Source organism: Xenopus laevis, chromosome 8S, assembly GCF_017654675.1.
Source record: "Xenopus laevis strain J_2021 chromosome 8S, Xenopus_laevis_v10.1, whole genome shotgun sequence".
In the NCBI taxonomy this organism is placed as follows: domain Eukaryota; kingdom Metazoa; phylum Chordata; class Amphibia; order Anura; family Pipidae; genus Xenopus; species Xenopus laevis.
The window spans coordinates 83,669,690-83,689,188 of record NC_054386.1 but is presented as its reverse complement, the minus strand read 5'-3'; the positions used below and the strand labels follow the sequence as shown (position 1 = coordinate 83,689,188).

General features: G+C 39.8%; 1 protein-coding gene across 2 annotated transcripts in view; it reads left to right on the top strand.

The window, feature by feature from the left end:
* ppp1r14a.S (protein phosphatase 1 regulatory inhibitor subunit 14A S homeolog) overlaps positions 1 to 18,548 on the top strand; it is a 28,173-nt gene extending 9,625 nt beyond the window's left edge. For both annotated transcript variants that reach the window (XM_018233290.2, XM_018233291.2), the window contains exons 2-4: positions 1,504 to 1,584; positions 6,680 to 6,712; positions 17,729 to 18,548. In XM_018233290.2, the coding sequence (XP_018088779.1) occupies positions 1,504 to 1,584; positions 6,680 to 6,712; positions 17,729 to 17,839 (225 nt within the window). In that variant the 3' untranslated portion in view covers positions 17,840 to 18,548. The remainder of the gene's footprint in view (positions 1 to 1,503; positions 1,585 to 6,679; positions 6,713 to 17,728) is intronic.
* Positions 18,549 to 19,499: the final 951 nt, after the last annotated feature.

Genomic DNA, 19,499 nt, shown 5'->3' with positions numbered 1-19,499 from the left:
CCCCCCATACATTTTATAACATATGGGACATAAACTATACAGTGGGCTCGTGTGTAAGGCATTATAACATCTATTTTCTTTATTAAGCTTGTGTAATGTATTTGCTGCAACACATACGTCCATTCAACGTTATCATTTCCCGACGTATGTAAATTAGCCTGAGCGAAGACCTCTTACAAAATTTCGCTAGGCATAATTGAACACAAGCGCATCTTCGATTTGATTGGCGAAGTAACGCTAGCGAAAATTCCCCAGTATTCAGCGCCCTGGACGCAACTTTGCATTTTAGTAAATTAGCGTTGTCTGAGCGAATTTTCATCTGGTGAAGTATTACGATGGCTGCAAAGCCGTCACTGGCTAATTATCGATGCTTAGTAAACTTACCCCAAAGCTCCAGTTTAAAGGAACAGTAACGCCAAAAAAAATTACGTTTTAAAGTAGTGTAAATATAATGCTTTGCACTGGTACAGCTGGTGTGTTTGCTTCAGAAACACAACTGTAGTTTATATAAACAAGCTGCTGTGTAGGCATGGGGGCAGCCATTCAAAGCTGAAAAAGGAGAAAAGGCACAGGATATACAGCAGATAATAGATACGCTCTGTAGTATACAATGAGATTCTTCAGAACTTGATCTCTTATCTACTGTGTATCCTGTGCTTGAATGGCTAGACAGCAGCTTGTTTTAAGTAAACTATTTAAGTTTCTGAAGCAAACATGCCAGTGCAGGGCAACAGTACATTATATTGTCTTTCCTTTTAAACAATTTTTAAAACCCTTCCTTTAAGAGACTTTTTTTTAGTATTACTGTTCCTTTAAGAAAGTCAATAACATGGGTAAGATATCTAGATTTTACTTATTTTCCATTTAATACAGAGGTTATTAACATATTGGTTAGGGCTTTAAACACATCTGCGCACATCAGATGGCTTAAAGGAATTCCTTATACTTTAATGAGTAAGACTTTCCTTACAAAACAATTAAATATTTCCGTTCGTAGACTGATTAAAAGAATATCATTCTGAACAAACTTTGGCTGCAAAGCTGACTACTGGACTTAATCAGGGTCCTATCTGATAAAGGTTAAGAAGCACTGCTTTATAGACCTCTTTTTTTTTTTCTCTTGACACTAACCCCAATATGATCGTCATTCAGAAGGTCATTTTTCTCCTCCTTGCAGACAGTTCTTCACACAAAGAGTAACCCCACCCCCTCCAGCTTACATCTCTTTTATTCCAGGAACAATAAAGCCTAGTAATTGTTAAGTAAGAACCTTATTACTGAAGCCCACACAGATTTATAACTCTCCTGGGATAGACCAACCATCCATCTGTCTCACATTTCTTCTGCAGCTTTCTAAACACAAGTGAAATTAAAGATCAACTTACCCTTTCCTGGATGCAAACCGCAAAGCACATTGCTCCTAGGAAGGAAGTGTGGCTATATTTCAAGGACGGCACCAATAAATCCATAGCACAAGGCTAATTATTGCCTTTTCTCTTTCAGGAAGTAGATATGCCAGATGAGGTCAACATTGATGATCTGTTGGACTTGGAGACAGATGAAGACAGAAGACGGAGCTTGCAGGTAATGAGCAAATTATATGTTCTGCCATTAGTACTTCTCTGTATGAGACTAAAGGTAGCCATACATGGACCGATAAAAGCTGCCGACAAACCATGTCGGCAGCTTATTGACTCGTGTATGGGACCCCTCGACGGGCTTCACCGATCGAGATCTGGCCGAATTTGGCCAGATCTCGATCGGATGGGACAAAAAATCCCATCGGATCGCGGCCGCATCTATTCGTTGATGCGGTCCCGCGATCCGACCGCCTGTTAGGCATTGTTAGGATCCGATCGTTGGGCCCTACGAGCGGATCTCTCCATGTATGGCCACCTTAACCTTCAAACATGTCACTCAGTGCTTTTTTACATCAGGAGCTCTTGAGTTAGAGTGCTGCCATTAGTACTGTTGGTGTCTAGAAGAGCCATAAAAAGTATTCGTACCACTGCCTTCTCTACAACTTTGGAAAATGAGGACTGACCCCCAAAACTTGATAATGACAGACGCTTACCATTAAAGGGGAACTATTTCGAACATGAAAATTCAATATAAGCTTCATCATACTGAAATAAGTAACTTTCTAAATATAATCAATTAAAAGTTCTGCATTGTTTCTGAAATAATCAAGTTTATCTTCACTATCCCTCTCTCAGCATCTGTTTCTCTTCATTCTGTCTTCTTGCAGCAGTTGGGTGTCAGATAATCATTGGCCGTTTGATCCAATATATCTTATAGGGGGGGGCTTCCTTTCCTAACAGATGTATTAGAGCTCACTCAAATAACTAATTCCATTACTAACAAAATCTAACAAAATAACTGCCTTTTCCACAAATCCTGCATGTAGAGAGCTCTAATACATCTTCTAGGCAAAAGGAGCCCCCCTATAAGATATATTGGATCTAACTGTCAATGAATATCTGACACCCAACTGCTGCATGAAGACAGAATGAAGAGAAACAGATGCAGAGAGATGAATAATGAAACTTGATTATTTCAGAAACCGTAAGAATTTTTAATTGATTGTATTTGGAAAGTTTCTTATTTCAGTATGCTGAAGCTTATAGTAAATTTTTGTGATAGTTCGCCTTTAAGCTCATTTATGCCCTTCTGCCAGAGTATTAGGTTGCCAGATGTTATGGGTAGTGATGGGCAAATATATTCCCCAGACGTGAATTTGCTGCGAATTTCCGAGTTTCCCTGCTGGCTTATAAATATGCAAAACTGTAAAACAATTTGGACGGGTGTTTTGGGGAGATTTGGTCACCTGTCGACTAATCACCTAGTTTTTGCAGCGATTCTTTTTCCGAAATTGCCCGAAGTCTCCTCGTGAGGCAACTTCAGGCGACTTCGGAAAACGAACCTCCGCATGTGATGAGCGCCGGCGTTTTTTTCATTTTAAGCCGGCGCAGAGTCAGGGAAGGCGTTTGGGGAGATTGGTCGCCACAAAAACGAGGCAATTAGTCGCCAGGCGACCAAATCTCCGCAAAACGCCCAGTGTGGACTTGCCCTTAAATAATAGACATAGTATTATTATACGGCAAGCAATAGCAATACTACTATACAGCAAGGGTTCATTATTGTCTATATATTTTGCAGGTAATTTATGGCTCTTGTGTTCAAGACAAAAAAGTTGTATCCACCTCTAAATTGTGGTGGTGATCACAAAATTCATACAAAAACCAGAGGTCCTTTGTACTTATCCATTATTAGTACAGGTATGGGATCTGTTATCTGGAGACCCATTATCCAGAAAGTTCAGAATAATGGAAAGGTCATCTCCCATAGACACAATTCTAAACAAATAATCCAATTTTTTAAAAATGATTTCCTTTTTCTCTATAATAATAAAACAGTAGCTTGTACTTGATTCAAACTAAAATATAATTAATCGTTCTTGGAAGCAAAACCAGCCTATTGAGTTTATTTAATGTTTATATGATTTTCCAGCAGTCTTAAGGTGTGAAGATCCAAATTACAGAAAGACCCATTATCCGGAAAGCCCCCGGTCCAGAGCATTCTGGATAATAGGTCTTATACCTGTATATACAGGACATAAAGACATTTTGTACGTTAAGCTACTAAAATGCCTTCTCCTTTAAACAAAACAGGGATTTTTTTTGTCCATATATTACAATATATTCAGTGGTGTAACTATATATACAGCAGGGAGCCCCGGGTCCCACAAGTACTTTGCCATCCACAGCCACTTTACAGTTTAGTATTAAAATGCAAAGGATCTGTTATTGTCTTGTCTTGTGTACAGGAGCCTCGAATACCATGTTGAATAAATCTTTTTAATACCAAAGAGCCATTGCTTAGCAATGTCATCAGTAATAACCTCAATTTATAAAAATGAATGTCGGTTATGAGGATATTAGAAGTCACTTTGGAGTCTCTTGACTATTTAAAAACTTTGCTTTTATATCCTTAGATTTTCATTGACAGGCTTGGCATGCAGGTGTTCAAACAGCAATAAAATTGTAAAGGCTAGCATGTTTAATCATTTTAAATTTGTTAGCCATAACCAGGTCATTTTCTCAACTGAGCTAAAAACTTTAGAAAATGTAGTTTGTGCCCATTAGAACACTAGCAAAAGGGTAAGCCTGTTGGACATAGACGTTGTGTGGAATTTTACTGGTTAAAAAGTTGGAGAGAAGTCTAAAGATTTTATTATTCTGTCTCCGCTATTAATTTCCTCAGAAAGAATTTTGCTTTCATGTGGGTTTCTTCCCTAAAGCTGTTCCCACGCCAAAGTACAAACACATTTAAGATTGTGTCACTATTTAATGAGGACTCAGTGCTTTCTGTGGCATATCGCCTATTTTGTATGTCCATCCAACTCATTGTCGCCTATCTTATCATTACATCAGTTTTTGTGTGAAGGGGGCCTCGGAATTAGAATATTGTTGGGGTTCATGAACCTATTTCATGCCATGCTAAACACCCATGTTTTCTTTCTAAACTCAATCCCACCCTGATATCCCAAAGGTCTTTTAGGTAGGGTTTACCAAAGAAGCAAATGTGCAGCATCTTGTGGCAATGACTATGTTCTGATTGGCTGCTTCCATGTATAAAATTGGAGTCCATAAGTGAATTTCCCTCGTGCCCTCACCCAGGTCCGGACTGAGAATTAAAATAGGCCCTGGCATTTCAGGTACACAGAGGCCCAATCAGCCCACAAAGAGGCCCAATCAGCCCCCACCAGCCCACTAAATACTGACTTTCTATGGGAACTTACAGCAGCCCTTCTGGCATTTGCCAGAACCCACAGATTGCCAGTCCGGGCCTGCCCTCACCCCAGAGTTGTGTTTCACTGTCTCCCTTTTGGTAACAGAAACTCACCCAATTTGCACTGCACTTTAGTTTTACGAACTGGGAGCTAATTAAGTTTATATTTGAGTTGTCCAGTATACTATTGGCTTATTTTTAATCACTGCACTTCATTTTGATGAACTTGGAGCCAATGGTCTAATATATAAGGCAATAATTGTCCTCACAGTTACCTTATTCAATTGATAAGAAGTTGAGCATCAATTCCACTAATTAATTATATTTATTGTATTTATTTTTACTGGTGGTAAAGAGCAGAATCGTTACCCTGGTGGGGTACTTATTATTAATCACCAACCGCACAAACTTGGATATTTAGTAGACGGGGAGAAATAAATGATTTTGGTGTGACCAACTGTTTAGTTATTAGTTTATGTGGGGTTCTTTCTCCTTTCTCTCTATAGATTCTTTTTAAATCAATTTACACTGACCCCGGTCAGACCTCTGCTATAACTAAGTGGGTATAATTCGAAACAATCAAGGGTACTGTTTCTACTTTTATCTCATAGAAACTTGCTCTCATGTTGTACAGTCACATCTTGTGTTGAAGTTAAAGGGATACTCTCATGGGAAAACATTTTTTTTTTCAAAATGAATGTTAATAGTGCTGCTCCAGCAGAATTCTGCACTGAAATCCATTTCTCAAAAGAGCAAACAGATTTTTTTATATTCAGTTTTGAAATCTGACATGGGGCTAGATATATTGTCAATTTCCCAGCTGCCCCAAGTCATGTGACTCGTGCGCTGATAAACTTCTATCACTCTTTACGGCTGTACTGCAAGTTGGAGTGATATCACCCCCCCAGCAGCCAAACAAAAGAACAATGGGAAGGTAACCAGATAGCAGCTCCCTAACGCAAGATAACAGCTGCTTGGTAGAATTTAAGAACAACACTCAATAGTAAAAACCCATGTCCCACTGAGACACATTCAGTTACATTGAGAAGGAAAAACAGCAGCCTGCCAGAAAGCATTTCTCTCCTAAAGTGGAGGCACAAGTCACATGACTGGGGGCAGCTGGGAAATTGACAAAATGTCTAGCCCCATGTCAGATTTTAAAATTGAATATAAAAAAATCTGTTTGCTCTTTTGAGAAATGGATTTTTTTTCCCATGACAGTATCCCTTTAATGCATATGAGTTTGTGTCCCTATGAACTCTTGGAATGACTACAGTCATGTTGGAGTAACTGAGGCCAGGGCCCGCACCCCCTCAGGGCCCCCCGGCAGTCCGTTTGCTGCTGAAAATGCTGGCAAATGCGGCCGTACGGAGGGGGACGGGGCCCGGCTGCACGTCACGCACCAGGGCCCGCCCCCCTCTAGGATCGCCACTGATATAAATTATTTGAATCTTGCTTCCTTCAGTCTGGGAATTCATAATTATAGCAAGCAGGCAGGCACCATTTTGTGGACCAGAATGGAGGACCTGATATGTCCCCATGCACTGGCTACACAATTAAATGTTGAAGAGAACGGGGGAATGTGGGGAGCGCAATGAAGTGCTGAATGGAAAGTGAAAGTAATTGTCTGCCCCACCGCTATGCCTAAGGCATAGAGGAGGGGCAGGTAATATTTGATTGACAGCTGAAATTTTTAAAAGCGTTTACAACAGCTATGACTTTAAAAAATATGTCATGTTTAATTTGAAAACAACTTTTATTATACAGCTTTTTATGTCAGAGTGACAGGTCCACTTTAAGAATGCCTTCTCATCTTTTGTCTGTGTTTTATTTTCACTGTCACAATAACGGTGTAGCCATTAAACACATATTTTTGTTCTTTCTGCAGGTGACCCTGAAGTCTTGCACTAACAACACAGAGGTGAGCCTAACTCATTTTTTAGCAAGTGACATTTTCAATGTTATTCAATAAAGAATTTCACTTTTTTTCTCTCTGTTCTTGCAGGAATTTGTTCCTCTAATTTCAGATTTCCAGCATATATTTATCATAAAGGCAGTACAGGGCAAGCTAAATCCTTTAAATCAGTGTAGCATGAAAGCTATCAATTTAAAGTGCAATATGCAGATAGATCGATATTGGAGGTAGATAGTTAGGACCACCATATGGAGGTTTACCTTGATGTTGTGTGGTGGCTTACCAATTTTACCATCAGAAACTCTGTATTTAAAAAATGCATGCACTTGCACTGACAAGCACAGCCGCTTACCCCTTCTGTACACAGGAGGCAAAGTTTGAGCTGGGGTGGATTAGGAAAGAGGGGTAGGAGCTCCCTGCAAATACTGGATATTTTAGCATTCCGACAGCAAACAGTTAGTGCCTGGCAAGGATGAACTAAAAGATGCACATTCATTGCTTTTCATATGCATCTGCTCTGGGCTGTATTTGGGCAAGGGATGCACCGAATCCAGGATCCGGTTCGGGATTCGGCCAGGATTTCGGCCGAATCTTTGTGCCCAGCCGAACCGAATCCTAATTTGCATATGTAAATTAGTGGCAGGTAGGGAAATCACGTGACTTTTTGTCACGTTTTCTTTTCCTGCCCCTAGTTTGCATATGCAAATTAGGATTCGGATCCGGTTCAGTGTTCGGCCGAATCTTTCACTAAGGATTCGGCTGAATTACAAATAGTGGATTCGGTGCATCCCAAATTTAGGCAGCACCACACTGTAGCCTGTCCAGCTATTGACACATGCTCAGATGGTCCTGCTGTGCTGCTCATGCACCAATCAAGGGGGATCCAAGTACCCTACCCCTCCACCTCCATATTAAGCCTCAAGTGTCCAAGGATGGGTTGGACAATTTCTAAAACAAATGTTTCCCCTTCAATACCACATCCCCCCCCCCACACACACACAATTACCACAAGTGCCTATGTGGTAAAAACAATCCTACACTGAAACTGTAAGAACCAGGAACTTGTGTTGTAGCAAAAACTGCAGACATAAACTGATGAAATAAAAGCTGCGGATAAAAGCTGCCGACAGACCAAGTCTGCAGCTTATCGGGCTGTGTGTGGGGCAATCCGACAGGCGTCTCAGATTGATATCTGGCTGAAAGTTCCCCTCGGATCGCGGCCGCATCTTTTCGTTGATACAATCCGACCGCCTGAATGGCCTCCATTCAGGTCCTATCGATCTGGGCCCACGATCGGATCAGCCCAATATCGCCCACCTCAATGTAGGCATATATCGGGGAGAGATCCGCTCATTTGGCGACATCGCCAAATGACCGGATCTCTAAATGTGTATGGCCACCTTTAGAATTGTGCATTTAAATACCTCCCAACTGTCCCGTTTTTAGAGGGACAGTCCCTCTTTTGACAGCTCAACCTGCAGTCCCTCATTTGTACTGGAAAGTCCTGTTTTTCTCTGCACTGAACAGCCATAAAAAGATACAATGTTTCTAACTTAATTGGCTTTTGGCAGAGAGCCCAGAACAGCTACAGCAGCAGATAAGATACTTTTGTTAAAATTTCGAGATAAGCAATTAAGTAATTGTAACAATATAAGATTACAGGTCCCTTGCTTAAAGGGCAATTGACCTTCATTAGTAAAACTGTGATAACTGAAAAAAAAATCACAGAAATATGTTCAAACATTCATAACCTGTCAAATTTTGTAAAATTAACCTGGTAATTACGGGGTGTGGCAAGAACAATGGGCGTGGTCAAAAAAATTGTGTCCTTTAAGCTGTAGGCATATTTTACATGGTTTATTTCAGTTCTCTGCCATTAGCCCTGGTTTTGTTCTAAATCAGTCATGAAGCGACAGCCTTTGGAATAAATAGTGAACAGCTAGATAGGGGATAGAGTCTATACTGTCAGGCTTTAGTATTGTTTTTCCTAATATGTACATAAATATGTTGCGAGGTTTATTGCAGGGTTCAACATGTTTTGCATAATGTGTATATAATTGCAGCATCCTTTGCATAACACTTAATTTTTCATAATATGTTGTATTGCACAAGTAACATACTGTGTGAGCTACACTGTTCATTCCTCCTGGTACTTCAGAATTAAGGTGGCCATAGACGTAACAATTACGATCTTTCTTGGAAAAGATTTTTGCCAAGAAAGATCGTTCATTTCAATACACGCGTGTAGAGCTGAATCGTCGGATATACAGGTAGAAACAATAGAATTCTACCTGTATCTGACGATTCAGCGCTAACAATAGCCGATGTTTGGGTTTTTACAAAAGGCACCCAATCAAAATTTTCTATGGCCACCTTAAGGTAGGAAAAATACAAATTTACATACAACTAAGCCAGCCCTGTCTGTTAAAGATTAACATAGCCTCAGCTCCCATGGCATTGCTCCCTAACACAAATGGTGACATTTCTCACACGGTAGTGACCGAAATATGACTTAATAATTGTCCACGTAGTGTATCTTTAACCAAGTGAGCCAAATATGAACTCATCATCTGCATTTCCCACCATTCACAGTAGCCAGCAGGTAGGCTGAGGGCTTACATCAACTAACTCACAGTCTGCATGTTTCTAGCGGTTAAAGGTCCATGTTTTCCTAATATTAAATGCTGCATCATTGTATAATTTGGCATGTCCGTTTCCCTTTTGCTGGCAGAGATATACAGTATTTGTCTATTTTAGCCCGTAAAGCACCTCCTTTCACTGAGACTGCAGAACTTTTCCTGATATGGACAGGATGATGGGTGTGATCTCTGAGCGGTCCTAATTGGTTTTGGTATATTTTACCAGGGCTGTGTAAAATATACCTGGCTTGGGTTGGGTGCCAGGAGGTTAGTCACCTCTCAGTGAACTCGGTTGTTAAATTTATATTTCTGACTAATGCTTCTCTGTGAAATATGCACCAGGGCTGTGTAAAATATACCAAAACCAATTAGGACCGCTCCAAACTCACCACCCTTAGTTGCTCCCCTGTGTTCCCGGGTGCTCAGTCCGCAGCGTCCCCACTGCCAACATATAATACACACATAATACACGAACAGGAGGACGGCACTCCGGTAAAAAAGCAATGGCCTTATGCACCCGAAACGCGCAAGGCCATGTATTTCTGCAGCATCTTGCAATAAAAACCTGCATTTTTACCGGAGTGCCGTCCTCCTGTTTGTGTATTATGTGTAAAATATAACTGCAGGGAGCTTAAGATTCAAAACTTCATATAAATATCCTTTCATATGATTATATTTTACTGTAAAAAGAAAAAAGAACATAAATACCATGGCTTCATACATAGTAACATAGTAAGTAAGGTTGAAAAAAGACACATGTCCATCGAGTTCAACCTTTTTTTTTTTTTTATTAACTACCTATCTGCCAGTTGATCCAGAGGAAGGCAAAAAACCCATCTGAAGCCTCTCCAATTTGCCTTAGAGGGGGGAAAATTCCTTCCTGACTCCAAAATGGCAATCGGACTAGTCCCTGGATCAACTTGGACTATGAGCTATTTCCCATAACCCTGTATTCCCTTACTTGCTAAAAAGCCATCCAACCCCTTCTTAAAGCTATCTAATGTATCAGCCTGTACAACTGATTCAGGGAGAGAATTCCACATCTTCACAGCTCTCACTGTAAAAAAACCCCTTCCGAATATTTAGGCGGAACCTCTTTTCTTCTAATCGGAATGGGTGACCTCGTGTCAGCTGGAAGGACCTACTGGTAAATAAAGCATTAGAGAGATTATTATATGATCCCCTTATATATTTATACATAGTCATCATATCACCCCTTAAGCGCCTCTTCTCCAGCGTGAACATCTCCAATTTGGCCAGTCTTTCCTCATAGCTAAGATTTTCAATACCTTTTACCAGCTTAGTTGCCCTTCTCTGTACCCTCTCTAATACAATAATGTCCTGTTTGAGTGATGGAGACCAAAACTGTACGGCATATTCTAGATGGGGCCTTACAAGTGCTCTATACAGTGGAAGAATGACCCCCTCCTCCCTTGACTCTATGCCCCTTTTAATACACCTCAAGACCTTATTTGCCCTTGATGCTGCTGACTGGCATTGCTTGCTACAGCCAAGTTTATCATCTACAAGGACTCCAAGGTCCTTTTCCATAATGGATTTGCCTAGTGCAGTCCCATTAAGGGTATAAGTGGCTTGGATATTTTTACATCCCAGGTGCATGACTTTACATTTATCAACATTGAATCTCATCTGCCACTTAGCTGCCCAGATTGCCAGTTTATCAAGATCATGTTGCAAGGATGTCACATCCTGGATGGAATTAATTGGGCTGGATAATTTTGTGTCATCTGCAAACACTGATACATTACTTACAACACCCTCCCCTAAGTCATTAATGAACAAGTTAAATAAAAGTGGACCCAATACTGAGCCCTGGGGGACCCCACTAAGAACCTTACTCCAAGTAGAGAATGTCCCATTAACAACCACCCTCTGTACCCGATCCTGTAGCCAGTTTCCTATCCACGTGCAAACGACTTCATTAAGCCCAACAGACCTTAGTTTAGAAAGCAGCCGTTTGTGGGGCACAGTATCAAACGCTTTGGCAAAATCCAAATAGATCACATCTACTGCCCCCCACTATCCAGAATCTTACTTACCACATCATAAAATGCAATCAAATTCGTCTGACATGACCTATCCTTCATAAAGCCATGCTGATTGTTGCTCATAATGCCATTCATTAGGACAAAATTTTGAATGTGATCCCTTAACAAGCCTTCAAATAATTTGCCCACCACAGATGTCAAGCTTACTGGCCTATAATTGCCAGGCTGAGATCGTAATCCCTTTTTAAATATTGGAATAACATCAGCTTTTCTCCAATCCATAGGCACCATACCAGATGACAGTGAATCTGAGAAAATCAGAAATAAGGGCTGGTCTAAAACTGAACTAAGCTCTCTTAGAACCCGGGGGTGTATGCCATCAGGCCCTGGAGCCTTGTTTACATTAATTTGTATTAAAGCTTTTTGAATCATATCCTGAGTCAGCCACAGACTAGATTGAGCTGAACCATTCGTGCAGTTATTAAGTGAGCCTGTGAACCCAGACTCCTCTATTGTATACACTGAAGAAAAGAACTGATTTAACACATTTGCCTTATCTGTATCTGTTACAACCATACTGGTACCATTATTTAATGGAGCAACACTCTCAACCTGCATCTTTTTACTATTAATATATTTAAAAAACTTTTTAGGGTTAGTTTTCACCTCCACCGCAATTAACTCTTCATTTATTTTCTTAGCCTTCCGGATTGCTGATTTACAACATTTATTACAGTGTTTATATTCATTAAATGCAGCTTCTGTCCCTACAGATTTGTAGTTTTTAAATGCCTTTCTCTTCTTTCCCATTAACTTCTTTACTTCTGTATTAAGCCACACAGGATGATTCTTAGAGCTTCTACGTTTAGTCCTTAAGGGAATAAATTGAGAACAGTAATGATTTAATATAATTTTAAAGGACAACCATTTCTGTTCTGTGTTTTTAGCTGAAAACCTAATGCCCCAATCAATGCTCTGTAGGGCAGCCCTCAAGGCACTAAAATTAGCTTTTGCAAAATTCATGGTTTTTGTTGCCCCAGTATATTTTTGTTTTTTGCACCAGACATTAAATGATATAACATTTTGGTCACTATTACCCAGGGGTTCAATGACTTGCACATTTGCTATAAGTTCTGGGTCATTTGAGATCACTAAATCAAGAATAGCATTTTTTCTGGTAGGCTCCTCAACAACCTGTGCTAAAAAACTGTTGTGCAATAAGTTTATAAACTTGTTCCCATTAACTGATCTAGCAGTACCGTTGCTCCAGTCAATATCTGGGTAATTAAAATCCCCCATTATCATTACTTTACCTAAACTAGCAGCCTTTTCTATTTGCATTAGGAGCTTTGTCTCTTCCTCCTCACTTACATTAGGGGGTCTATAGCATATGCCTACAATTAATTTGCTGGATTCTTTACAATTGGTTAAGAACTCCACCCATACGACTTCTGCCCCCTCATTTTCTAACATAACCTCCTCCTTTATATGAGCTTTTAAATCCTGCCTAACATACAGACATACCCCTCCTCCTTTTCTATTGCCTCTGTCCCTCCGAAACAAAGTATAGCCACTGATATTTACTGCCCAGTCATGCGACTCATTCAGCCATGTTTCGGCCACACCAATCACATCATATTTTCCTTCCATCACCAGCAGCTCCAGCTCTCCCATTTTACCAGTCAGACTTCTTGCATTTGTAAACATACATTTAATACTGGCACCATATTGAACATATGACATGTGGTCCTCCCTATCCTTAACAGTATCCCCAGCCAAATCTCCTCCCCCATTTTCCCTTTCTTTGCCCACTATCTCATCTAACCTGTCTACCACTGAATCTTTTACTGAACCCTCCCCCCCCCACACCTAGTTTAAAATCTCCTCCAACCCTCTAGCCATCTTCTCTCCCAAAACAGCTGCCCCATCATCATTGAGGTGCCTCCCATCCCTAGCAAAGAGCCTGTAGCCGACTGAAAAATCAGCCCAGTTCTCCAAAAACCCAAAACCCTCCTCCCTACACCAATCTTTCAGCCACGCATTAATCTCCCTACGCTCCCGCTGTCTCCTTAGCGTTGCTCGTGGCTCAGGTAATATCTCTGAGAAAATTACCTTGGAAGTCCTCGCCCTCAGCTTTGAACCTAGTTTTTTAAAATCATTTTTGAGGACTTCACCACCTCCTCTAACTTTGTCATTGGTACCTATGTGTACCAAGACCGCTGGGTCTTCCCCAGCCCCTCCCAATAATCTGTCCACTCGTTCCAACACAGATAGAGAAAGCTGCAAAACAATACGTAAAAGTAATGGCACACTTCTTATTATATGTACCACTTTGTAATAACATTGTGTCAGAACCCTACTCTGACCAAACAACTGGCATGGAGGGCAGTTTTGGAGAAATGTGGCCACTGCTCTAAGTTTGCCGATACCGCACTTTAACTTCTAGCATGGTGCAATGGAACCAATGGAATTAAGGGTTGCTAAATGTGGGCAAACATTAGACTGGTGTTTACATTATAGTTGCTAAATTATTCACAGTAACCAATCAGTTTGCAGCTGGACTTGTTATAGGCTGTTTAGCCCCCATTTTAGTAAATTACACCGAGACGTGTTCAGTCAGTTTGGGTGAAAACTGAACTGGCCAACCATGTGGCCATTTTGCAATGTGTGTAGTTAACTTAATGACGTCATTGTAGCTTTTATTTCTTTCCTTTCCAGTTTTTGCATGAGCAACTCTTAGCTGGCTTAAAGGACCAGTAACTTTAAAAAATGAAATTGTTTTAAAGTAATAAAAATATAATGCAGTGTTGCCCTGTGCCACTAAAACTGCTGTTTGCTTCAGAAACACTACTATTGTTTATATAAATAAGCTGCTGTGTAGCAATGGGGGCAGCTATTCAAAGGAGAAAAGGCTCAGGTTACACAGCAAATAAACTCTGTAGAACATAATGGTGTTCTCTGTTATCCATTATTTAACCTGTGTCATATAGACTTTTTTCAATTTCCGCAATTGCAACTCAGCAGCTTGTTTATATGAACTATAGTAGTGTTTCTGAAGCAAACCCATCAGTTTTACCAGTACGGGGCAACACTACACAATGTTTTCATTACTTTATAACACATTAATTTTTTGGTGTTACTGGTCCTTTAAACAAGAATTCAACCCCTCCATATAATAAAATCCATTACCCCCTACACTACATAGTCCCCCCCCTCTCCTCCCTGCTCCCGTCCGCACAGGTGATAACTCCAGTAATTGCCGCTAATCTTGTAAATTACCCCTCGTTGCAGAGTAAGTGCGGCAGAGCTCACGGGCGCCATCTTCTTCTCTTCGGTAATCTTCAGGTCTTCTTCCTTCCCTTCGGCTATGTAACTCTACCCAGTTACATTGAGTAGAAGAAACAATGGCTTATCTGGCTCTTTTTCTTTTTTTTATGGCTGCCTACACACCAATATTACAACTATAAAAATAAAATAATTAGTTGGTTCAACATTAAAATTTTATATAATAAATGGATTTGTTATGTAAACAGTGCAATTTAGAAATAAAATCTACACCATAAAAATCATGACACAATCCCTTTGAAATATAATTTTTTAAAAGGGGGTGGGAGTACTGAGAAGTGCTCCAACTAGGACAATAACAAAAAAATGTCACTATAACGTTGGATGACATGACAAACCTAAATATTGCTTTGGCAACAATTGAATTTAAACTATATGAAATGGATCCATTACTTGTTTTCTTTTAAAATCTCTGATAGTTACTCTATATTTTGCACAAATCACTTCCTGAGCTGTAGAGGCTGTATAGTTCTGTGCTTAAAAGCATTTGACGTGGATTCATACTTGTGTGTCAAAACATGGTTTGTGCTTTTTGTAATATTATCCCTTCAGATGCTTTTTAACAACCAATATCCTAATTGTTTCTAGCTACTGAGACAGTAGCTGCAATCTGTTAGTGACTGCTAGTTATAGGGTGTATAGGATTAAAGGGCAAGGAAAGGCTGATTTACAGAGGGTGCCAATATTTTAGGCAGCCCCAGTGAATCCACATTACAAGTTTTTTTTTTTTTTTCCTGGGCTGATGCTTTAGGGCTAGTCCACACGGGGAGATAGCCCTGCGTTTGCGGTCGCGGCGACAAAGCGCCGCGCCAGTCGCCGCGACCGGCGCAGGCGACAGTTTTGTATGGGCGCCTATGTAAAAACGCCTGTGCTAACCACACGAGGCGATGCGCTTTTCAACAGTCGCCTGAAAATGCCTCGCCAGGCTTTTTCAGGCGACTGTTGAAAAGCGCATCGCCTCGTGTGGTTAGCACAGGCGTTTTTACATAGGCGCCCATACAAAACTGTCGCCTGCGCCGGTCGCAAACGCAGGGCTATCTCCCCGTGTGGAATAGCCCTTAAGGGGAAAAAAAAACCAATAGCCCTGAAAGCAAACTAAGGGCACCACTATTTTACTTTCCCCAGGCGTCCATTTTGCTGACTGAAGAAAATAAGGCATTTAATTCAAAGGGGGTGCCTAAACATTTGGCATCTGCCAGTGAATTAGCCTTTGTTTGTCCTTATTAAAGGGGAACTATTGCAAAAATTTAAAATTAATATAAGCTTTTCATCATACTGAAATTAGAAACTTTCTAAATACAATCAATTAAAAATTCTGTGCCGTTTCCGAAATATTAAGTTTTATGTTCAGTATCCCTCTCTTAGCATCAGGAGTTGGTTTTTCAGATGAATGATCCAATATATCTTATAGGGGGGCTCCTTTTGCCTAGATAGAGCTCACTCTATTAATATCACCAGAAATCCTGTCTCTCTACATGCAGAATTTGTGCAAAGTCCGTTGTTTTGTTTGTACTGGAATCGGTTACTAGAGTGAGCTCTAATACATCTGCTAGGAAAGGGAGCCCCCTATAAGATACAGTAAATTGGATGATTCATCTGACACCCAATTGCTGCATGAAATAAAAATGAATATAAACAGATGCTGAGAGAGGAATAGTGAATATAAACTTGATTATTTCAGAAACAATGCAGAATCTTTAATGGGATGCACCGAATCCACTATTTTAGATTCGGCTGAACCCCTGAATCCTTTGCAAAAGATTTGGCCGAATACTGAACTGAATCTGAATCCTAATTTGCATTGCAAATTAGGGGTGGGAAGGGGAAACATTTTTTTTACTTCCTTGTTTTGTGGCAAAAAATAACGCAATTTTCCTCCCCGCCTCTAATTTACATATGCAAATTAGGATTCGAATCCTGCTGAAAAAGACCGAATCCTGGATACGGTGCATCCCTATTGATTGTATTTAGAAAGTTTCTAACTTTAGTATGAGGAAGCTTGTATTACATTTTCATGTTTGCGATAGTTCCCGTTTAAGGATAGATTGTACATAATTCCATTCTGTTACCTGAACAGTTGTCAAAGACAAAATGCCGCTGGTAGGAGAGACTCCGGAGGGTGACTTTGTAGGAATATATATATTATTTTTTTTTTTTTTTTAAATAACCACAGTTACGCAATAAAGCATAAATGAACTCTCGCAAAAGGTAAAGAATTTAACGTTCATGGAAATTCCTAGATTTAGCTGATTTTAGTTCTTCCTCCTTGTTGTAACTGTGCCAGGCAATGCATTCCTTTATGGGTTGTACAGGACCCCAGAAACTGCACAGTCATGCTCTGAGCATTGGAGGGAGATGCTATTTGCATGGGACATTTTCTATAGTGGAGACTAATGGAAATTGCATTTAAAGGGCATGTAAAGGCAAAAACATAAAATCCCATTTTTACTTTCTTTAATGAAAAAGAAATCTATCTCCAATTTACTTTAATTAAAAAATGTGTACCGTTTTTTTTATAAGAAACCTGACTGTATGCAGTGAAATTCTCCCTTCATTTACTGCTGTGGATAGGAATTGTCAGACGGTCCCTAACTGCTGAGCAGGGAAACAATCATACTTACTTTCAAGCCATGCAGAACTCAAGCAGCTTTGTTTATGATGATCCCGAAGCAGCCCAGACCACACTGAGCATGTGCGTAGTCTTGGTCTTGCAAAGTTACAAGATGGTGACCCCCTGTAGTCAACTTTGAAAGCATAAATCATTTGTTTCATTAGGCTTGTGGTGCAGTAAGTTCATGTTTATGTTTAATATACAAAATACAGCATTTCTAGCCTTATTCTATTTTAGACTTTACTTTCCCTTTAAATAGGTATCCAAGGGAAATTGGTTGGTTTCAGTTATACATTATAATGCATTCAGTGTGCCAGGGTTTTTTTAAAAGCCAAGACGCAAGTTTGTGATTCTTTGCAACCAATGAAACATGTTACTTTGTTCCTGTACAGCACTTACCTTTTTATGTTCTTACTAGGTGTTCATTCAGGAGCTTCTCTTAAGACTGAAGGGACTGCAGAAGCAAACTCTATTGAAAAAGAATGGACTGGAGTTCTCCAGTGAGGGGCACATAGTGGAACATGCATAACCCACCATATCCATCAGCAACACCCCCTGTCAGGGGCAAGTGACCAGAGAGCAAGGACTGTCTACAAAGCTACACATGAGAATGGATGAAGAGTTGCTGAGACTTCAAACACTAAAAATAGGCAGTTTCTGATGACATTTCTAACACGAGAAGAAATTAACCGAAAATTCTGTTTGTGTGCCCAATTATTTTACCGCTTTCACAGATTGTGTTGCCCACATGAACATCTATCTAAGTGCTACACACCCACAAATGGAGTTTCTATAATCATGCTAGTAATTTATAAGCTAGTCCTCTTTTACCTGTTCGTGTCAGGTTATGTTCAGTACAATATTTTAACATCAACACTTGTATTTTACTTTATAGAAAGTTCATTCGGACCCTGTATTGTACAGTGTTATGAGAGAGCCAAAACTTTGTGGACGCTGCAGTGGGCCCCTGTATTTCATGGCCCGGGATTTAGACATCTCTGTATATTGGGGAGGATAATGCCCTGTATTGCAGGGAATACTGTACTGTACACAGTAAAGAACTGGCAGTTAGCTGATCAGTATCATGTAGTAGTCTATAGAAATATCTCTCTTCTGCCCAACAGACTTTTTTTTGTTGTTGTTAGTATTATAAAGAATTTATATAATTCGTAGACCAGTTACTCAGCCTAATATCTGGCCAATTACCAACCCTTATGTTTGAATTAAAAAAAATCTTTTATAATACATCTTGTAAAAAACAAAAATGTGCTGATTTCGGTTGTTTGTCAAATGATGTTATGGTAGAAAACTGAGCTCAGCTAAGCATAGTGAATTGTCAGATTCATGGAAAAAGCAATTTTGTCTGATTCTGAATTTGAACGGAATTCAGGATTCACTGAAAAATATCACTCAGAAAATATGCTAAAAGCTGACTTTTGGTATGAATACACACATATACACACACATGCATATATAGGTATGGAATCAGTTATCCAGAAAGTTACAAATTATTGAAAGGCCATCTACCATAGACTCCATTATAATCAAATAATCCGAAGTTTAAAAAATGATTTCCTTTTTTTCTATAATAATAAAAATGTACCTTATATTTGATCCCAACTAAGATATAATTAATCCTTATTGGAAGCAAAACCAGCCTATTGGGTTTATTTAATATTTACATGATATTCTAGTAGTGTTAAAGGTGTGAAGATCCAAATTATGGAAAAACCTGTTATCCGGAAAGCCCCAGGTCCTGAGCAATATATATATATCTTTTTTTTTTTTTTTTTTTTTTGCAAGAATTGGTTCAGTTTGTAAAACACAGTTCAGCTGGCTGGCTTACTCACACTTGTAATAGCTTTAAATACCATTATTTATACACTTTGGTATATATTAAATATGTTTATTGTATATATTTATATGGACAGGCCTTGTGGCTTCTGTAAAGCACTACATACTATAGGGTGGATAGGGTACAAATGTCATGGCACTAAGGGCTCTTACACACGGCCGTTACCTGCGCTCCCCTGCGTTGCGCTTTATTCTGTTCAGGCGTAGATGCAGTCAATTATTGTGAAGGGGGCTGTACTCCTACAGACGCATGTAAGTGGCAAACGCAGGTTGGGACGCAGCATGTTGCAGTTCACCTTCGTTCGGCACATACATGCGTCTGTGTGAGTACAGCC